This window comes from Labrus bergylta, chromosome 2 (assembly GCF_963930695.1).
Source record: "Labrus bergylta chromosome 2, fLabBer1.1, whole genome shotgun sequence".
NCBI lineage: Eukaryota > Metazoa > Chordata > Actinopteri > Labriformes > Labridae > Labrus > Labrus bergylta.
In genome coordinates this window covers 27,739,472-27,762,180 of record NC_089196.1, presented here as the reverse complement: position 1 = coordinate 27,762,180, position 22,709 = coordinate 27,739,472, and the positions used below count along the sequence as shown (strand labels likewise).

At 37.9% G+C, this 22,709-nt stretch overlaps 1 protein-coding gene, 1 long non-coding RNA gene and 1 other non-coding gene across 3 annotated transcripts; 1 reads left to right on the top strand and 2 right to left on the bottom strand.

The window, feature by feature from the left end:
• Positions 1-446: 446 nt before the first annotated feature.
• LOC109975125 (uncharacterized) lies at positions 447-8,640 on the bottom strand. The gene is made up of 3 exons (XR_010667662.1): positions 8,353-8,640; positions 1,576-1,652; positions 447-677 (listed from the first exon to the last, which is right to left on the bottom strand). It is a non-coding gene; the product is annotated as an uncharacterized protein (transcript).
• Positions 8,641-8,900: 260 nt separating this feature from the next.
• Positions 8,901-12,599, top strand: LOC136177402 (butyrophilin subfamily 1 member A1-like). The gene is made up of 3 exons (XM_065950547.1): positions 8,901-10,941; positions 11,092-11,433; positions 12,280-12,599. The coding sequence occupies exons 1-3, from the start codon at positions 10,806-10,808 to the stop codon at positions 12,582-12,584; spliced, it is 783 nt and encodes a 260-aa protein (XP_065806619.1). The 5' UTR covers positions 8,901-10,805; the 3' UTR covers positions 12,585-12,599.
• Positions 12,600-19,489: 6,890 nt separating this feature from the next.
• Positions 19,490-22,171, bottom strand: LOC136181305 (uncharacterized). The gene is made up of 3 exons (XR_010667660.1): positions 21,791-22,171; positions 20,581-20,657; positions 19,490-19,682 (listed from the first exon to the last, which is right to left on the bottom strand). It is a non-coding gene; the product is annotated as an uncharacterized lncRNA (long non-coding RNA).
• Between the last annotated feature and the right edge of the window lie 538 nt (positions 22,172-22,709).

Sequence of the window (22,709 nt, the reverse complement as noted above, 5' to 3'; positions counted from 1 at the left end):
GAGAATAATTCTGCGAGTCTGCGGTAACTTCCGTTTTTCAAAATAAGGTGTTCACAATTTAAAAAACAAAAACAGTTTTCTTGTATATATCTTCTTACATAAGTACACCATGATTCTGATATGGTTGGACTAAGTACTTCTTAGACTACATGCACAGGTACTATGAAGTACTTTCACTGTGTACTTTTTGAGAAATCCACTGTCAAAGTCCATAATAAATCACTATAATGACTCTTTTTTATGACTTTGATGTCTTGTAAAAACATAATTCTTCCATAAGTAGACAATGATTCTGATATGGTTGGACTTATTACTTCTTAGACTTCATGCACAGGTACTATGACACAGCTCTCTGCAGTGTTTTGAATGTGACAGTACCAATTTGATTCGCTCTGTCACAGCTACATGTTGAACCTTTAATACTTTGCAATAAACACACATACAAGCATTTTTCAAATATTAATAATCAGTCAAAAATACAAAATTACTTTTGACATTGTTTTTACATTTCTTATAAACATTAACATTTTCAAATAACATACATATGAAATTACAAAGACTCTGAACACCAACTACTATCCACAATCCCAATCGTTCACTCTTGCATGTTGGAGTTTTTCTTCATCCATGGCTAGGCACTGCTCATGGTACCATCTTTCACATGTGTCACACTGTATCTGTAAAATAAAATGTGCAAACCTTTATCAACTTGTCAGGAATAGAGAATCTTGTGCAATAGAGAAACATTTCTAGTTATAGGCACTCATTGTAGACAGTCATGACTCACAGCGTTATTTACAGAGGATATACTGGATTTCTGCTTTATTTACAGTATGTGTAAAATGTCGCACATTCAGCCTTTAAGACCACATTTTGATTTAGGAACATCTCTGTATAGAAGTGCTCCCGGTTTGTGTGAAAAGTACAGTTGAGCTCAATACATGACAGTAATGTGAAGGCTGAAACTGATTTGATGCGTTACATTAACGCTCACTGGACTTCTATATTTTCTGTTTACATTGCACTCTGTTTTAGACTGCAAATCATGCACATATCTGCACAACTCCTCCATTGCACATTTTGTGTTTTATATTCTATTATATATTTTTTATTGCTTTTTATATTTTTATCTTGTCCTTTTTAAGCTGTCAGCAGGAGATCTTGTGCTTTTATTCTGATTCTGAAGAGTCAATAACCCTGTTTCAAGGTGGAAAACCATAACCAGTTTGGAAATCCTTTGTCCTCTTACTGATTAAACTTAAATCTAGAATCCTCTCATAACCCTCTTATTGTCACTGTATAAACTTATTAAACACTATAAAAATTAACTCTTAAAAGAAGTCAACATACATTTGAGTATTCATTTCATCTGTTGACATTCGACATGGTCAGAATTGTCAAAATCAGATGTAATTGCACATTATTTTGTGTCTTCTCTCTGTTCACTTTTAGTACATATTGGAAATAAATAAATATCACAGAGCGGTTGTGCATCTAAAACTACACATTTTAATTTACAGTTTTATCATAGGATAAACCATAAATTATAAAGAACACACAGCGACAACCACTCACCCTGTCAGTAGTTGGAGGCCCTGATCCTGGGGGCTTTGAGGTCGAGCACATAGCACAGTGGTTGTTCATGTCAAACACTGGCAGAAAATAAAATCATATTCAGTCACATGATGTGTACATTTTTAAGTTTATTGGCATTTTTGTTTCTGTAAAATGATATGTAGCTTGTTAACTGGATCAGGATTAAGATCATTTGCTACTTGGACAATAATACTAATGTTAATACTGGTGAAGCTGGTTTATACACCAGATTGACACTTTTTTTATTTTATTTTTATTTTTATTTTTTATTGATTTTCAAACACAAAACAATAACAGCTCAGTGCACTTTAGCAAAATAATTGCATAGTTGGTCCAGTAGTCACATTCAGCATCCATCAGTATAGTATACATGTGATTAACAATGATGTTGTATAATAGCAAGATAATCATTCAGGGATCATTATGATAAGTTGCACTTAACATTTAGAAGATTCAAGGGCTTCTCCCATTTCCTTTTAAAGAGATGAGTCTTTCCACTAATACAGTATCTTAACTTTTCTAACATCACAACATCAGATATCAGAGATTTCCACAAGTGAACAGTAGGGGATTCATCCCCAACCCATTTTGTCATTATAGCCTTCCTAGCCAACATTAAAAGAAATTGGATTACGTCCTTATGTTCCCTCAAAATGTTCGGTAGACTTCCTAGGAGGCATAGAAGTGGGCCAGGAGGCAGTTGTTGTCCTATCACCGTGCCTATTTCTCCACATACTGCTTTCCAAAATAATTTAATTTTTTCACACTCCCAAAGACAATGCATTCTAGTTCCAGTATTAGCTTTGCATTTGGAACAAATTGGGGAAGCTCCTGTTGTGAACTTACTATAAACATATGGAGATATATAAACATTATGCAAGATATTGTATTGCATCTCCTTATATCTATTACAGATTGAAATCTTGGAGGGTAACATCAGAATTTCTTCCCATGTATCTTTATCTATAACCATCTTCAGCAGCGCCGACCATGATGTTCTTAAGGAAGCAAGTTTATCCACATCCAAATTCTGTAGCTCAGAGTAAAACCTTGATACAAAATGTTCATTTTTTGTATGATCCAAGAAAAATCTTTCCAGCATATGCGAACCACTAAAGAAATTGAGGGTATTTGCCTTCTTCAATACATAGTGCCTGACTTGTAGATATTTGTAAAAGTCCTTGGTAGGTATATTGTACTGATCTCTCAGAGAGTCAAACGTTTTGAAAATTCCATTACTGCAAAGATCATGTACCCTTTTTAAGCCTGCTTCCTGCCACTGTTTATAGTTAGGCCCTGCCCCCTCCACTGATAAATCTGGATTGTCCACCAATGTTGTAAGCGCATTCAAGGGATAGTTTTCCTTAAACATTGCCTTTAAGCTTCTCCACATCCTTATGATCTTGGTTATTAACAAGTTGTCCTTAACTAGAATTGGTAATTCCTTCAGTCGTTTGTCTAATAAATTTATAGGGGAAAAAGGTTTACACATTATGGCCTCTATTTCAAGCCAAGGCAACCCAGTGTTTCCAACCACCCATGAAGAAATAATCCTGGCATGTATTGACATAACATAATTTTCTACTTTAGGTAGACCCCACCCACCTTTTTCTTTAGTGAGTTGTAACTTCTATAATTTTATTTTGGGTTTCCTTCCTGCCCAAATGAAGTCTGATATTGCTTTATTAATATCTCTAATATCTTCTGTCCTTAAAATTACAAAAAGCATAGATACAGGATAAATTATCTTAGGGAGAATAGTCATCTTAATGAGATTGATCCTACCAAGAAAGGAAATGGGCTGATTCCTCCATCTCATCATATTTTCTTTCAAGTGCTTAGTCAACGGGTAAATGTTTTCACTATACAGTTGATTGAGTTTTGGCGTGACTTTTATTCCCAGATAACTGAAACCATCAGGGGCCCAGCGAAATGGTCTAACAAAATCAGGTTCAACACGCCTATCGCTCACCAGGGGCATTATCTCAGATTTGTCAAAATTAACTTTGTATCCAGATATTAGTCCAAATTCTTTAACACATTCTATGACAGCAGGTACTGACACACTCGGGTCTGTTAAGGTCAACAGGACATCATCTGCATACAACAAAATCTTGTTTTGCTTTGTACCGATCATTGTTCCTTTAATATTAATATTTTGTCGAATAGCTATTGCTAACGGCTCTATAGCCAGGGCAAACAGAAGCGGGGACAGAGGACTGCCTTGGGCTGTACCTCTTGACAACTTGAAAGATGTTGAAATAAGACCGTTTGTCAGGACAGAAGCTGTGGGCTTCTTGTACAGAAGTTTCACCCAGCCTAGAAAGTTGGTTTGAAAGCCAAATCTCTTCAAAATGTCAAACATGTATTCCCATTCAACCCGATCAAAGGCTTTTTCAGCATCCATTGATATAATTGCTCCAGGAATTTGGCAATGATTGAGATAATGAATGATGTTAAATAAGCGTCTTGTATTGTGACATGACATTCGATCCTTTATAAAACCGGTCTGATCTGCACCCACGATATGAGTCATTACCCGTTCTAACCTGCGAGCCAATACTTTAGATAAAATGTTTGTGTCCACTCCAAGTAGACTGATTGGTCGGTATGAGGAGCAGAGTTCTGGATTTTTCTTTTTCTTTAATATAAGTGTTATATTGGCCAAATACATTGATTCTGGGAGTTTTGAGTCCTCAATAGATGTATTGAAAACTCTATGTAATAATTTATTGATCTTATCTTTTAGTGTTTTAAAAAACTCAACCGGAAATCCGTCCGCCCTGGGCGACTTCCCGGATTGGAGTGAGGATATGGCTGTATCGATTTCAAATAAGGAGATGGGGCCTTCCAAAAGATTAGCCTGATCTTCTGATAGTTGCGGGATTGTCAAACTGTTTAAGAAGAACCCTTCCTCGAGCTTATTCACATCGCTTTCAGAACTATATAACTTTTCATAGAACCTTTTAAATGCATCATTAATCCGAAGGTTATTTGTTTGTCATTGACTATTTTCGTCCTGTATAGCTGAGATAAAGTTCTTTATTGGGGCATTCTTTGCTAGGCGTGCTAGTAGGCGGTTTGGTTTGTTGCCAAATTCAAAGAGTCTTTGTTTGGCAAAGAGAATGTCCTTTTCTGCTTTTCTTGTTATCAGATTCTGCAACGTTATCCTGGTTGCCTTTAGTTCAGTTAAGACCTCATCTAATTTAGTTCTATAGTAGTTTTCTTCAAGCTTTTTTATTTTATTTTCGATCTTAGTTTGTTCGGCAACCCGCTCTTTTTTCTTCCGGCTTGAATATGAAATAATCATACCTCTCATATAGGCTTTAAATGCCTCCCACAGAATTCTTGGGTCTGCCCCATCTTTATCGTTAAACTCTAAAAATAAGTCTGTTTGTTCTTCCAAAAATGTAATAAAGTTGCTATCCATGAATAATAAAGTATCCATTTTCCAAGAAAATGAGCGTTCAATAGGTCTTAGAGGTTGCATTAACATAGTGACAGGTGTATGGTCTGAGAGAGCGATGTGACCTATATCTGAGTGTTCTATCAAATGAGATAAACATTTGGACACAAATATATAGTCAATACGTGACGCTGAAGAATGGGGAAGAGATTGAAATGTGTAGCCTTTTGACAAAGGATTGAAATGCCTCCACACATCTAGAAGATCAAATTCCTTAATAATGTTCAGGACTGCCCGTGCATTACTGGACTGACTGTTTTGAGGTGGAAGTCTATCCAATGACGGAGATAAACTACAATTAAAATCTCCTCCTATTATCATATTTGGACAGTCCATTTCAGCCAGCTGACTAAATAACAGAGCAAAGAAAGCTCCATCTTGAGCATTAGGGGCATAAATATTTCCTAGCAAAACATCTTCTCCAAATAATACCCCTTTAACTAAAACAATTCTTCCCTCCGTATCTTGGAATGAAGCTGTAACAGTAAATGGCAGATTTTTGTGTAGTAATATAATCACACCCCTCTTATTTGTTGAATAAGATGAAAAGTGAACCTGACCAACCCATTCCCTAAGATATTTTTTGCGTTCCTCATCGGTTAGATGCGTTTCCTGTAAAAATGCTACCTGAATCTTTTCTTTTTTAAGCGAATTCAGGACAGATTTCCTCTTAACAACATTATTAGAGCCCCGGATATTCCATGTACATATCTTGATACTCATTTATAACTGGTAAATGTATATGTATGTTGTGTTCCAACAATAACTGCTTCATATGATCCTGACCAAACTATGACTTTAAATCGTGTGCGAGCTTCAAAAGAGAACAGAGATAGTTCCAAGCAAAAACTGAACCTAACGCTAAGAATCCTGAACAGTCCAGTTCCAAAAGGGAACTGGGAAAAAACAAAAGAAAAAACAAACATAAGTCTAAACTTGTCATACTCAAGCATTGCAAAAGTATAGCTGGGGGGGATGGTGACCCAAACTATCCTCCCCATCTGGGTTGTAGTAATATGGTGCCAGTAAATCTGCAATCAAAGCCACCACAATAAAACAAGAAGTATCAATAATGAAAACATCTAACAAAAAGACGTTTTCCTCAAGGATTTGCATTCACAGCGTAAACTTAACATGGCACGGCTGACTCATTATTGTGTACTGATGTTAAGGGAGACTCGTCCACTAGTTGTCAGTAGAAGCCAAATAGTAAGATCTAACCCTGGTCGGTCAATGTCAACACAGCTAGAATAACCTTATCAACATACTCCTATGCGATGATGTACGTACCCTTACCGAGCTCATTATGGAGCTGGCAGTTTTTTAATATAGTCATTAATTTCTTCCATGCAGGAGAGTGACATCATCTTCCCATTGATGTTGGTTATTTTGATCACGGCAGGATACACAAATGAGTATCTTATACCAGCCTCACGTAGTCTCCTCCGGGCGCTTGCTGACTCCTTCCTCCTTTTCACTACCTCAGCGGAGAAGTCCTGGAAGAAAGATACGTCCTGGCCTTCCACTTTAATCCTGCCCTTGTTCCTTGCCGCATACAAGATTCTCTGCTTGTCGGTGTAGTTGTGTAGCCTCACCAAAACAGCTCTCGGACCATCTTTGCCGCCAAGCCTCAGCGGAGGACCGGTGCGGTGGGCTCTCTCGATCCGGATTCGCTCTCCTAATATGCCCAGAATTTCTGGGATCCATTTTTCAAAGAAGCCCACCGACTCCTTTCCCTCCATGCCTTCCTTAAGTCCAACAATTCTCACATTTTGCCGTCGGCTTTGGTTCTCCATGCTTTCAATACAATCCGTTGCTCTTCTCAGTGCAGTCTCCAGAGTATCCACTCGCGGTGTGACCAGCGGTATTGTATCCTCCAGGTCCGAAACCCGTTGCTCAACAGCGCCGATCCTCTCAAATAAGGTGTCAAATTTCTGAGAGAGCTCGTTAACCGGTTTGAATATAGCAGCTAGCTTACTGTCCAGCATTGTGGCTATATTGGTGGTAACTCGATCCACTATCAAGTCATCTCGTTGCACGTTCATCTCCTCTCTGTCAGTCAAGTTAGCCTCTCGTGCTGCATCATCGGAGTCACCATGCTCGTTATCTTGGCCAGCAACAGGCATAGCATTAGCAGTTAACTTTCCTTTTCTGCGAGTTTCTTTCCTTTTAACCGACCCACACGACGTGAAAAAGTTATCCACAGATATTATCAATACCGTCGTCACTTTGGAAATCAGTTGACCGGCAAAAAATACTATAAAATATTGATTAAGAATCAACCCGCTGGGGAGACGACAAATCTACGTCCTCTCACCTCCGTGCATCACGTGACCCCCCCCAGATTGACACTTTTTTTAACATGTAAACACATACAAGAACTTTAAATGGCTCCTTAAAATTTGTCTCGCTGCCATTTCATTTTTAACCCTTTATAAAACTGAAATTTTCACAATAGTAGCTCAAATAAAAGTCAATATGAAGCAAACAATGAGCTCCACTGCAGATTGAGTGTACTTAAGCTAAATCAGGCAAAGTTTTTATTGAAACAATCAACACTAAATCCATGGATTCAAAGGAGAGAGGACACTGAAACAGTGTTAAGGCTTCGGTCTTGAGAGCATGTTTGTTATTTTACATGTTTTATTTACATTTAGAGATAAATGAAGGAACATCTTGAATGTTGGTTTTCTTTTTATTTATGAATTGCAGAGTAATTCAGTTGTCAATATCCATTGGACCGACTTAATCAACTCCAAAGTACTCAATGTGCATTGTGCAGCGGAATCTATCTGAAGACTTAGTATTGGCATATACTCATCACAAATAACTGCAAGAAACAGTCTACAACAAGCCTGATTTCTATTCTCCCAATTATTGCAAATCTTTTTTTCTACAATAGCAGAAATGCATATTCTTTTCATATTTCTGATATTATTTATTTGTATTGTCATCTAACAAACACAATTGAAAACATTTCATTTGTAAAACAATTGAATTGGTGCTGAAAAAAACTTCTGATGATGCCACAATTTAACTCTGATCATCCTATCCACTCAGCAGATAGCCTCAGACTCCCCCTGCTCCTAGCTATCTGTCTGTCACTCAGCTTCCCATCAGCTTCCATGCATACAGAAATCAATGATTCATTAAGATTAAGAAATCAATGATTCTGGGGACTATGAAAAGCTGCATTTTGTGAACTCATGTGAGAAGAGAAAATAAGTTTATCAGTTATACAACAAAACTCAAACCTTTAATGTCATTTAAAGAGGAAATTACTTTCTTACCTGAACCACTGAGTAAAGATAGTGCAAGCTTTGTCCTCTCAAATGCCATCTCCTTCTTGGATGTCCCAAAGGACATAACTGGCAATGCCGGAAAGTCCTCCATCACGGCCTTTGCCATCTACACCAACACATAAAATGAAGCGTTTCATCTTTATTGTGTTTCACAAGAATAACTTGGACTTTTCTAATTGAAAATAATCAAAATCAAAGTATTGTTATACTTGTAATATGTAAATGACAAAGTGCATGAGCTGTATCTACAATTATCCCTCTCTTCAATCACTTTTACAAAAAGTGAATTTATTATTCACATGTTTTATAACTAAATCCATTTAGACACCTCTAAAGACTCTAAAGTACTGCTGCACTTAGTTAAAAGAACCCCCGGTGTAAAAAAAACAAAATTAATGCATGTCCACAAGTCCTGTTTGTGCATATTTGTATTTGTATTTCGGTCATGTGTGTGTGAGAAGCATGTTTGTTTAAAACGTGCAGAGTGAAGGACACAGGAGGACTTGTTAATAATTATACAGAGAGGGTCATACAGACATTCATGCTCACACCGCCTGAGGATTTATCTCAAAGCTTAGCCAGGGACAGGGGTTTCAAATTAGCCACAGCTAGAAACCTGAATGCATGGCATCTAGTTTGTGTTTCAAGAGGACATATCATCCCCCTTCTCCATCTTTTCAAACATTCCCCTGTGGTTTAAATGAAACATCTTTGCTGTTCTTTGGTCAAAATATAACATGAATCAAGCACCAGAGGAGGTTTGTGACCCTGTATAAACCAGCTCTCTCAGAACGCTCCGTTTTGGTGTGTGTGTCTCTTTAAATCAGTGGTTCTCAAACTATGGTAGTACACAGGACTCCCTGTGGTGGTACACAAAGAAATCTCCACAATATAAAAAAAACACCCGTTCAGCATAAAACAACATTTTATTTTGATCATACTCTTATTTTATCTGTCTTGTATCTATTGGGTTGTATTTATATCAAATGTGTTTTCCCCTCTAAATTAATCTAGTTTTTGCAACAAACAACTTTAATCTGCTCAATTTATGCTCGAAACGTACACAAACATAAACAACAACAGGAGTACGCCTCACGTTTAGAAAAGTTCAGTACTGTTTAATACTGAAACATCAGCAAGCAGCTGTAGGCCTACATTAACAGATATTCTGTTATTTATTGGAGTTCAGCACAGAATCGGCAGCAAGCAGCTGTACATTAACATTTTTAAAACGGAGCCAGGAGAAACTTCAGTTTTGATGCATGTACGGACAGTGGAACTTATCGCTCCCCCTCCCTCTCTCTCTCTCTCTCTCTCTCTCTCTCTCTCTCTCTCTCTCTCTCTCTCTCTTTCTCTCTCTCTCTCTCTCTCTTGCTCTGAAGCTGATGTGATTCTGCTCTCTTGTGCTGTCTTAACCCTCCGCAGGATTCAAGAGGGATTTTTTTTGGCAATTTAGCGATGTTGAACACAGAGCCTTATAATACAGCGGCTCTGGTTGCACGGAAAGGTATCCTTAAATGACTTCTTTTCCTGATTTCCGACTCTATCCACTATCCTATCTCTACAATAAAGGCACAAAAAGCCCAAAAATGAATCTTAAAAAAAAAAACCTTCAGAGGGGGGCGGGCCGCCCCCCTAATATAATGGTAGGGGAAACACTGCTCAGGTTACCCAAATAAATGTCCACAAATACTGTCAAAGTGGATTTTTCACAATATGTCCCCTTACATATATGAAGCAATGGTCACTGCATGTGTTCTTGTTAGTAACTAAAAAGAAGAAATAGCACAAAGACCTTCAGTGAGTGCAGTGGATGCTTACCGCGGCTTTTTTGCTTCTCTGAGCTGTTCTGCAGATAAACTTTGATAAAATATGATTATTAAAGCAGAAATGTGTCCGTTGATGATATTTAACTGAATGTACGCTCAGTGTCCAGTTTATTTGTTCCACTAATATGAAATATAAACAACTTCTTACAAACTGAGCAGTTAAAAATACTCACTAATAACTAATTAAGGGTTATTGATTCAGGTTAGTGCAAGTGGAATTTTTTCCTCAAGCTGGTTTGAACAAACTTTTTACAAGTGCAACAAGACTAATTCAAATGTTCTTGTTTATGATTTGATAAGAAAATGTAGAAATTCACAGAGGTAAGTTTTGCACACGAGGTCGTATCACATCACAGATTTTCAGAACGATGATTAAAACACATGTGGAGTCTCAGAGACCCAGAAACAGATTTCTGTTCTGACAACCCAAACAAGTCAACCCTTCAAAATCATGTTTATAAACCATTCTAATAAATTAACTTGAGGGCTTTGAGGTCACCATCACCCCATACTGACGTTCATTTATTTACCTACAGTTTGATTAACTGTGGTCTCCGACCTGCAAGAGGCTTTTTAAGTGCTCCTCAGTATCGTCTTTTTTAATGTTTTATCATGCTGTATTTTACTTTTCACAGCTCCAGGATGATTCACGTTTCCAACAGACGGTCCCTTCACTATCAGCATGGTGCCTTCACTGACCTGCTGTTCTACACTGTTGTCTTCCTCGCCCTGATGAACTCATGTAGAGGTAAGTTGCAAACATTACAAACAGTGTGGTTCATGTTGACATGAAGAGTTATTTAAATTACTGAAGTTTAAGTATGTCCTTCTAATGACACCATATGGCTCACATTTGCTGAGCTGTAGGAATAAAAAATGAATCCCTGTTTGTTTGCAGCTCAGTCTGAGGTGATCGTTCCATCTCAGCCAGTAGTTTCATTAGTGGGTGAAGACGTTATTCTGCCATGTCACCTGGACCCCGTCATGAATGCTTTTGACATGACTGTGGAGTGGGCGAGACCTGACCTGAACCCCAGATTTATCCTGGTGTGGCATCACGGCGAAGAACTGGAGACTATAAAACATCCGTCCTTCAGTGGAAGAACATCAGTGTTCATTGATGAGCTGGAGAAGGGAAACATCTCACTGAAACTCTCCAAAGTTAAAGTCTCTGATGAGGGAGGATACAAATGCTTCATGCCTGCATTGTCAAAAACCTCCACTGTTCAGCTTGTTGTAGGTAAGAGGACATGTTTTTATGATTATTTAATAAATGTTCATGCAGCGGTCGTGGATTTGTTGCTGATGAGAGAGGAATATGTTAGAAAGGATATGTGCATTCAAATCTTTCATTGGTGCTTTCAAAGTGTTTATCTGTCCAGACGATAACGACACACGACGTGATAGTTTGCACACAGAAACAACATGACAACATGTTCACAATACTATCAGTGTGATTGACTAAATTACTCAAAAAGCTTGTAGTGACCAATTTTAACAAACCAATTTTAACAAACCCAATATTGTTTGGAAAAGTTACTTGAGGGATGAATGTGGAAGCTTTCGGACGCGTGCTTAGCTCAAAGAAATTAACACAGTCCATTGATGTTGTGATTTGGATTTTTCAATCCATTTATTTTTAAAAACTTCTTATCAATAAAGGAAAATATGATAAACCACTGTCTATAAATAAAACAAACAAATCTGCTTTGGATGCGTTTAACTCCGACAGGCTGACACGGTATAAAAACTGTTTGCCTCCATTCAGTCACCTGTCCCACCTCACCTGGAGCGTTGCTTTAACCACAGCATTTGCCCAGGCTACACACAGTGCCCAGTAGAGGGCCAACACACACAACCATAAGGAAAATAGCATCACACAAAACAAACACGTCATTTGGCTCCAACAAAGCTTAAACATCTTAAATGTTACTGTTGATGCACGTAGCAGCCATGTTGGATTTAACTCGAGCTACTGAAGGTTCTCCGAGTTTCCAGGTCGGAATTCTGACTTCAGAGGGGCGTTCCTGATGACGTATCAGACTTCAACTCCACATTTCCGATGTAAGAATTCTCTCCTCTATAGGTTCTGTCTCCTCACCTGTTGTTCAGATGACCAAAAACAACAATGGAGTGTTGTTAGAGTGTGAGTCTGCAGACTGGTATCCAGAGCCAGAGATGCTTTGGCTGGACGGCGAGGGAAACCTCCTCTCTGCTGAACCCACTGAGACAGTCAGAGGTCCTGATGGTCTCTACACTGTCAGCAGCAGAGTGACTGTGGAGAAGAGACATGGGAGGAAGTTCACCTGTAGAGTCACACAGAGGAAGATCAACCAGACCAGAGAGAAGCACCTCACTATTCCAGGTAAATATAAGTCATTAATTATTTAATGATGTAATTATTAAGATAAACAGTAAATACAAACAAATGTTTCTTCTATTTCAGATCATTTCTTTGTGGTCCTTACTCCTCCTACTCATGTTGTCATCGGCGCTGTGATTGGCTGTGCTGCTTTGCTGTTGATTCCTGCGATCATCTTTGTTGTGTGGAGACGGAGACAAAATGAATTTGTCCCCGTCTTTTATAGCAACACAGATTCCATGATGGCACAGAAAGAAAGTGAACAGTGTGTGATAGAATGGCTACTCACACTTAAAAGTGATGAATCAGAATTTAAGGTTTTTAATGAAGAAGAAGAGAATAATGCTGACACTACAGGAGAAAAGAGTGAGACTGAAGATGAGCTTGTGACAGAACCAGAGCCGGTAAAAGACATCGTCTCTGCAGCAGGACAACGTGAAATGAAGGAAACAGATCTACCTGTGATTCTAAAAGAAGAAGAAACAAACCAAGAGCAAGAACAGGGACAAAGACGAGAAACAAATGATGGAGACGAGAGTGAACAGAACACAGTGAAGATGGAGAGGGAAGGGACACAGCAAGAGACAATGAGTGAAGAAGACGAGAAAGAGACAAAAACTGAGAAGGAGAGACCAAAGAAAAAGAAAAAGAAAAAAGGAGGATCAACAGGACAGAGGAAGCAAGAAGAGAAAGGAATCAAATGGAAGTCAGAAGGAGAGAGTGTGGAGAGCAAAGAGATGCTTCAGTCAGAGATAAAGAAAGGAGAAAACAAAGATGAACCTGAGCTCAAACAACAAGAAGTAAATGGTGACCAATGTCTCTTCAAAGATGATAAACAAGAGAGGAGGAAGGCAGAACCTGAAGATAAAACAGAAATAAACAAAGAGGGGAACCAGTTGAACATTAATACAATAACAGAAGAGGAAGCAGAGAAGCAAAAGAAGCAAAGCAGTGAGGATGTGAAAAAGACAGAAGAAAAGAAGGATGAGTGGGGGAACAAGGTGTCAGCTAATATGAAAGGTACAGAGATGTCAGACTTTGAAAAACATGAAGATGAAACAGGAAGAAAGAACCAAGAGGTTTTAGCAGACAAAGACATTCAGACAGAGAAACACCAGGGAGAAAAATCTGAACCAGATCAGAACGAAACCAAATACCAGCCAGCAGAATCAAAAGAGGGTGTAGGGGTTGAGATTAAACAAAGACAAGAAGAGAGGCAGGAAGCTGGTCTACAAGAGGACAATGATACAACTCAAAGGAAGTCTGTGGAGATACTAAACCAAGTTAGAGGAGTAGAAGAAGAAAAGCAGGCAGAGCAACAACTGGATGTAAAGGTAAAAGTCAGAGAGCAAAGAGAGGAATCTAAAGAGGGGGTAATGGTGGAGGATAATGGAAGAGGGGAGGAGAGTTTAGAGACTGACAGAAAAGCTTCTGTTGATGAAACCCAAAGAAAAGCTGAGGGAAAAGAAAATCAAAGAGAAGAAGCTGTCAGACAAGAAGCTCAGCATAAAGCTAAAGGAATCACAGAGGAGATCAAAGTAGAGGGGACAGACAGAGAGGAAGAGGAGTCTGTAACTGATAAAGAATCTGACACATATGAAACCCAAAAGAAGCACAAGAAGATAACATCAGAATCTGAAGGAGGAGAACAACAGCTGATGCTACAACATTCAGACATGAATAAAGAAATGAGAGAGAGAGGAGTGGAGGGTCAGGAGGACCTGCAGCAGGAGGAGGACATGGAGACTGATCAACCTCAACCAAATGTCATACAAAGTACTGAACCACTAAATACACAAGAGGAAGGTCTCCATATGGATCAGCAACAAAGAGACGATATAAGGAGGAATTCAGAAGAAGGCAGAATGCAGATAGAGGCTAGTTCTGAAATGCTAACACAGGGTCATGAAGGGCAAAATATGAATTTAATAAAAAAACAACAGCAGCAGGAGGAGGACATGGAGACTGATTAATCTCAACCAAATGTCATACAAAGTATTGAACCACTAAATACACCATTTACACAGAGTAAGGAGGCTTTTGGTAGAGGACAGAAAGAGGAACAGCCCCAAAACATCAACACTGATCAGAAGATGGAGAAGGAAGAGAGACATCAAGAGGCAGTGAGTGATGAAGATGAGAAAGAGACAAAAACTGAGAAAGAGAGACCAAAGACAGAGAATAGGGAGGAGCAAACAAATAAAGGAGTCTCTGGATCAACAGGACAGAAGAAGCAAAAGGAGAACCAGAGAGAAGAAATCAAACTGAAGGCAGATAGAGAGAGGATGAAGAGCAAAGAGAAGCTTAGGAGAGGGTAGAGAAGGAGGGGATGAGGGGTCAGAAACTGATTATAAAGAAAACAGTGAGATGTGGAATTATTATTAGACGTTTTTTATCTAAGTTTTATCAAAATGCCAACCTGTGCATCCACCAACATGGCAGACATTTTTAAAATTCAGTGACTGAGTGAGCTGAGGTCACACGTAACAGCGAGCATGAAATATGTACCTCAAACTCACTTTACAACTTCTTTCATTCATCATTTATTGTCTGATGATGTCATTTCTGTGCATTTTGGTTACCATTCATGTGTTGTATTACATGGACGCTCATAATACAGCACACTATCATTCAAATCCCATATCAATAACATTACCCGGTCTGCATACTTCCACTTATGAAACATCAACCGTCTTCGTCTCCTCCTGTACACCTTCAAGGCCATCCACAACCTCGCCCCTCCACATCTGTCTGACCTCCTTTACATCACCACTTCAGCCCGCTCCCTCAGATCCTCCTCCTCCATCCACCTCACCGTGCCCTTTGCCCGCCTCAGCACCATGGGGGGCAGAGCTTTCAGCTGCTCTGGAACTCTCTGCCACCGGACATTCGCAACATTGACTCTCTCCCCATCTTCAAATCCAGACTCAAAACCCATCTGTTCAAGATCGCCTACTCACTAACATTTTAACTGTAATTACACTGTCCTACATTTCATTTATTTATTGTATGCTGTTTTTATCATCACTGTTTTTAAATGTTGATTGTTGTACAGTGTCCTTGTGTGTCTTGAAAGGCGCTTATAAATACAATTTATTATTATTATTATTATTATTATTAATTCACATTTTCAGATTCAGTTTTTTGCGATGTAATTCTGCACTGTTTACCTCTTATCAACTGTCACTGTGTCAAACTATTTGTTTATTTTTTATTAAATCTAGCTTAGTACGATGTGGTTGGTCTGAAGACTTTGTGGGGCTTTTTTTTGATACCTCTATTTTGATATCATTGTATTCAGAGTGGTCTCCTTATTTACATCCAAATAAATGCAGAAATAAACACAGAAGGACTCACAAAGTAGTACACTCCATCTTGTGGCGAAAATAGGTAATAACACCTACAGTACGTGAGACCACATTGTTAAACAACAAAAATATTTAGGGGATGTCTGTTTTAAACACCTAAGAACTTCCTGTTCTCACACTATTGTTAAAAATGTTATGATTAGATTATTATAAAAAGTATAATGCATCTATTTTACCATTACTTTATATATATATTTATATATATATATGTATAAATATTCCAACAATCTCACACATTTCAGTTTAATCAGTAGTGTCTGCAAGGTTTCTATCTATACCTCTGCTGATCCCTCTCTCTCTCTCTCTCTCTCTCTCTTCTCCTGTTCATTATCTGCAGCTTTCTGTCTGTATAGAGAGAATAAAAGCATGTCAACGTGATCCCTCAATAATTGTGCACTAATTGAACAAAAACACTTACGATCACAAAGACAAACACACATACTCTTATGTACATATTTTGCAAAATTCAGAAGGGACTGAGTTATTTTTTCTGTCTGGATATGAACCCTCAAACATCTCTCATTCTGCAGCTGTAACACTGACAGAGTGCTTAAACACAGTCATACTCTCAGCTGCAGCAGGAAAGAGGAGGAGAGGGCATCGAGGCCTGCATCACATAACCCCCGACCTAATGACCTTTTTCACTCTACAGCTTATAAATGGGATTTATTGAAAATTATTTCTGCCAAAAATTACTCAAAATGAGTTTTGATAAAGCATATTCTTCCGAATTAAGAAGTGTAGTACAAACAACATGAGATCATATATGTATACAGTGATTTTATTTACAGTTAATTCACCTTTCCAGGATGAATAATTGAATATTTTTTTAACATCTTTTTGTTTTGGTGTTGCAATTTGCAGACGGTCCCTGAGAGGGGTCAAGACCAGTGGTTCTCAACTTGTCTAGCCTCAGGACCCAACACCAACTCCTCCCTGAAAAACCATAAACCAAATTTTATTTTTCAACCAATCAGATTTATTTAATGAAAATTTGTGCAGTTTTTTAGGTTTGCAGGTTCTGTCAAATGTTATAGCTCAGATGATGCAAAACACCTGATGGAAGATATAAACAAACATGTTTAAAAAACCGCTTGACAGACTGTTTGAGAAAAGGTTTTTTCCAGGAACATGACCCACTGAAAACAGCTCCCGACCCACCTTTGGGTCCCGACCCTCCAGTTGAGAATCACTGGTCTAGACTGTCTTGGAGGGTTAGGGTCGCAACAGGTGTTATGGAGAGAATTGCATGCGCACCTTTCAGGACACTTTTCTACACTGATGGATTTTACATCCATCTTTAAATTTCCTCTACAAACACATTAGAGTCAAACAGTGTTTGCAGGTCAGAACAATAAGGACACTTTACGTTTATCAAGTGTAAACTGTACATAGTCTACTTTGTCGTCACAGATCTGCCCGCAGAAATATGAGACCGTTTTAAGACACTTCCGCGAGGGGTGCATTTCTCGACATAACACCAGCAGTCTACATTACTGTGAGTGAAAGCTGAATCTGTGAATATCTTTCTAACTTTACTGAAGTTCTGAAGCCTTTAATCCTTCACTGAACGGTATGAACGGTCACGTCCACTGAAGCTCATAAAGCCGATGAAACGTGAACACACCTTTTTAGTACTGCGGTTAAGTCAGCCGCTCCTCGAGTTTACCTGGTGAAGTGAGCCGCCCCTAAATTTGAAGTGCTCACGTATTCTGATCTTTATGGTAAATGCTCTGGACTGCAGAGCGAGCAGGAGTAACAGACAGAGAGAGCGAGTCTGTTATTAATCTCCTTTTCCAGGCAAAAGTGATAAATGCCGAAGTCTTACCATAAAACTGGCGATGAGATACACGTGTATGAAACGGGAGCAAACAAAATACTGTTCAGGGAATAGTTTAGGAGGTCTGTGAAATTAGTTTGAGAATAATACTGCAAGTCTGAGATAACTTCCGTTTTTCAAAATAAGGTGTTTTCCTGGGAAAAAAATATAAAAATATATTTTCTTCCATAAGTTGAAAATTATTCTGATATGGTTAGACTTATTACTTCCTGGACTACATGCACAGGTACTATGAAGTACTTTTACTGTGTACTTTTTGAGAAATCCACTGTCAAAGTCCATAATAAATCACTATAATGAGTTTTTTTTCTGACTTTGATGTCTTGTAAGAAAGAAGAAAGAAAAGTACACCATGATTCTGATATGGTTAGACTTAGTACTTGTTAGACTACATGCACAGATACTATGAAATACTATGACTGCACTTTTTGTGAAATCCACTTTCTCACTTCCCCAGGTAAACTCGAGGAGCGGCTGACTTAACCGCAGTCTCCTTTCCCGCATGTCATTCCCCGCTCTCTCTCCCTGATTTCCGACTCTATCCACTGTCCTATCTCTACATTAAAGCCCCCCCCAAAAATGTTGTGATTAGATGATGATAAAAAAGTAAAATGCATCTATTTTACCATTAGTTTGTTGTTATATAACAAAATGTCTTCCAACAATCTCACACATTTCAGTTTAATCAGTAGTGTCTGCAAGGTTTCTATCTCGTCCTCTGCTGATCTCTCTCTCTCTCTCTCTCTCTCTATCTCTCTCTCTCTCTCTGTCTCTCTCTCTCTCTCTGTCTCTCTCTCTCTCTCTCTCTCTCTATCTATCTCTCTCTCTCTTTCTCTCTCTCTCTCTCTCTGTCTCTCTCTCTCTCTCTCTCTCTCTCTCTCTCTCTCTCTGTCTTCTCCTGTCTCTGTCCTCAGATCTGCTTCACAGGCGGAAATCTCAACCCCCCCACAATGTCCAACTTAAAGTTACGCCCTTGGATCTGAGGATCCGCTTATTTCTTTTTATCAGACTTTAACCCATCAGAGTCCTCGGTAGACTTCCACAACCATCCAACAGGTTTGAATATGTTTGAATTAATTTTGTTCATTTTGGGTTTATAACACGCTGAAAAACAATTTCTCTTTGTTTAAAGATTAAACACGCAGACTAGACTTTCTGTTTTCTTTGTGCAACAGATGCTCCCATGATGTGTTTACGGGACAACATTATGTTTAAAATACATGTAGCCTATATTCATATTATTTGTATGAGTCAATATATTCAGATAAAATACCTCCGAGTCCGATTATAACCAGCAGCTGGTTTTGATTTTAGTCTTTTACTCCGGTCTTTATATAAAACATTTAAGTCTACCTAATGACAAACTGTCCGTTTATGTTTAAATATTGTTAAATTCATTTTATCGCTAATTTTACTATGCAAATGAAAGTGAAACTAAACACTGCACAACTAAACCAGCCGCTCCTCGAGTTTAAATGGGGAAGTGAGTCGCCACTAAATTTGAAGTGCTCACGTATTCTGATCTTTATGGTAAATGCTATGGTTGGACTTAATCCTCTTTGACTTCATGCACAGGTACTATGACACAGCTCTCTGCAGTGTTTTCAATGTGACAGTACCAATTTTGATTCGCTCTGTCACAGCTACATGTTGAACTTTTAATACTTTGCAATAAACACACAAACAAGCATTTTTCAAATATGAATAATCAGTCAAAAATACAAAATTACTTTTGACATTGTTTTTACATTTCTTATAAACATTAACATTTTCAAATAACATACATATGAAATTACAAAGACTCTGAACACCAACTACTATCTACAATCCCAATCGTTCACTCTTGCATGTTGGAGTTTTTCTTCATCCATGGCTAGGCACTGCTCATGGTACCATCTTTCACATGTGTCACACTGTATCTGTAAAATAAAATGTGCAAACCTTTATCAACTTGTCAGGAATAGAGAATCTTGTGCAATAGAGAAACATTTCTAGTTATAGGCACTCATTGTAGACAGTCATGACTCACAGCGTTATTTACAGAGGATATACTGGATTTCTGCTTTATTTACAGTGTGTGTAAAATGTCGCACATTCAGCCTTTAAGACCACATTTTGATTTAGGAACATCTCTGTATAGAAGTGCTCCCGGTTTGTGTCAAAAGTACAGTTGAGCTCAATACATGACAGTAATGTGAAGACTGAAACTGATTTGATGCGTTACATTAACGCTCACTGGACTTCTATATTTTCTGTTTACATTGCACTCTGTTTTAGACTGCAAATCATGCACATATCTGCACAACTCCTCCATTGCACATTTTGTGTTTTATATTCTATTATATATTTTTTATTGCTTTTTATATTTTTATCTTATTCTTTTTAAGCCGTCAGCAGGAGATCTTGTGCTTTTATTCTGATTCTGAAGAGTCAATAACCCTGTTTCAAGGTGGAAAACCATAACCAGTTTGGAAATCCTTTGTCCTCTTACTGACTAAACTTAAATCTAGAATCCTCTCATAACCCTCTTATTGTCACTGTATAAACTTATTAAACACTATAAAAATTAACTCTTAAAAGAAGTCAACATACATTTGAGTATTCATTTCATCTGTTGACATTCGACATGGTCAGAATTGTCAAAATCAGATGTAATTGCACATTATTTTGTGTCTTCTCTCTGTTCACTTTTAGTACATATTGGAAATAAATAAATATCACAGAGCGGTTGTGCATCTAAAACCACACATTTTAATTTACAGTTTTATCATAGGATAAACCATAAATTATAAAGAACACACAGCAACAACCACTCACCCTGTCAGTAGTTGGAGGCCCTGATCCTGGGGGCTTTGAGGTCGAGCACATAGCACAGTGGTTGTTCATGTCAAACACTGGCAGAAAATAAAATCATATTCAGTCACATGATGTGTACATTTTTAAGTTTATTGGCAGCTTTGTTTCTGTAAAATGATATGTAGCTTGTTAACTGGATCAGGATTAAGATCATTTGCTACTTGGACAATAATACTAATGTTAATACTGGTGAAGCTGGTTTATACACCAGATTGACACTTTTTTTAACATGTAAACACATACAAGAACTTTAAATGGCTCCTTAAAATTTGTCTGGCTGCCATTACATTTTTAACCCTTTTTAAAACTGAAATTTTCACGATAGTAGCTCAAATAAAAGTCAATATGAAGCAAACAATGAGCTCAACTGCAGATTGAGTGTACTTAAGCTAAATCAGGCAAAGTTTTTATTGAAACAATCAACACTAAATCCATGGATTCAAAGGAGAGAGGACATTGAAACAGTGTTAAGGCTTCGGTCTTGAGAGCATGTTTGTTATTTTACATGTTTTATTTACATTTAGAGATAAATGAAGGAACATCTTGAATGTTGGTTTTCTTTTTATTTATGAATTGCAGAGTAATTCAGTTGTCAATATCCATTGGACCGACTAAATCAACTCCAAAGTACTGAATGTGCATTGTGCAGCGGTATCTATCTGAAGACTTAGTATTGGCATATACTCATCACAAATAACTGCAAGAAACAGTCTACAACAAGCCTGATTTCTATTCTCCCAATTATTGCAAATCTTTTTTTCTACAATAGCAGAAATGCATATTCTTTTCATATTTCTGATATTATTTATTTGTATTGTCATCTTACAAACACAATTGAAATTTTTTTATTTGTAAAACAATTGAATTCAAAAACTTCTGATGATGCCACAATTTAACACAGATCATCCACTCAGCAGATAGCCTCAGACTCCCCCTGCTCCTAGCTATCTGTCTGTCACTCAGCTTCCCATCAGCTTCCATGCATACAGAAATCAATGATTCATTAAGATTAAGAAATCAATGATTCTGGGGACTATGAAAAGCTGCATTTTGTGAACTCATTTTCAGAGGCTGTAGTTTGTTTAGATGTGTTAGAGAGAAAACAAGTTTATCAGTTATACAACAAAACTCAAACCTTTAATATCATTTAAAGGGGAGATTACTTTCTTACCTGAACCACTGAGTAAAGATAGTGCAAGCTTTGTCCTCTCAAATGCCATCTCCTTCTTGGATGTCCCAAAGGACATAACTGGCAATGCCGGAAAGTCCTCCATCACGGCCTTTGCCATCTACACCAACACATAAAATGAAGCGTTTCATCTTTATTGTGTTTCACAAGAATAACTTGGACTTTTCTAATTGAAAATAATCAAAATCAAAGTATTGTTATACTAATCTATATGTAAATGACAAAGTGCATGAGCTGTATCTACAATTATCCCTCTCTTCAATCACTTTTACAAAAAGTTACATGTGAATTTATTATTCACATGTTTTATAACTAAATCCATTTAGACAACCTCTAAAGACTCTAAAGTACTGCTGCACTTAGTTAAAAGAACCCCCGGTGTACAAAAAAACAAAATTAATGCATGTCCACAAGTCCTGTTTGTGCATATTTGTATTTGTATTTCGGTCATGTGTGTGTGAGAAGCATGTTTGTTTAAAACGTGCAGAGTGAAGGACACAGGAGGACTTGTTAATAATTATACAGAGAGGGTCATACAGACATTCATGCTCACACCTCCTGAGGATTTATCTCAAAGCTTAGCCAGGGACAGGGGTTTCAAATTAGACACAGCTAGAAACCTGGATGCATGGCATCTGGTTTGTGTTTCAAGAGGACATATCATCCCCCTTCTCCACCTTTTCAAACATTCCCCTGTGGTCTAAATGAAACATCTTTGCTGTTCTTTGGTCAAAATATAACATGAATCAAGCACCAGAGGAGATTTGTGACCCTGTATAAATCAGCTCTCTCAGAACGCTCCGTTTTGGTGTGTGTGTCTCTTTAAATCAGTGGTTCTCAAACTATGGTAGTACACAGGACTCCCTGTGGTGGTACACAAAGAAATCTCCACAATATAAAA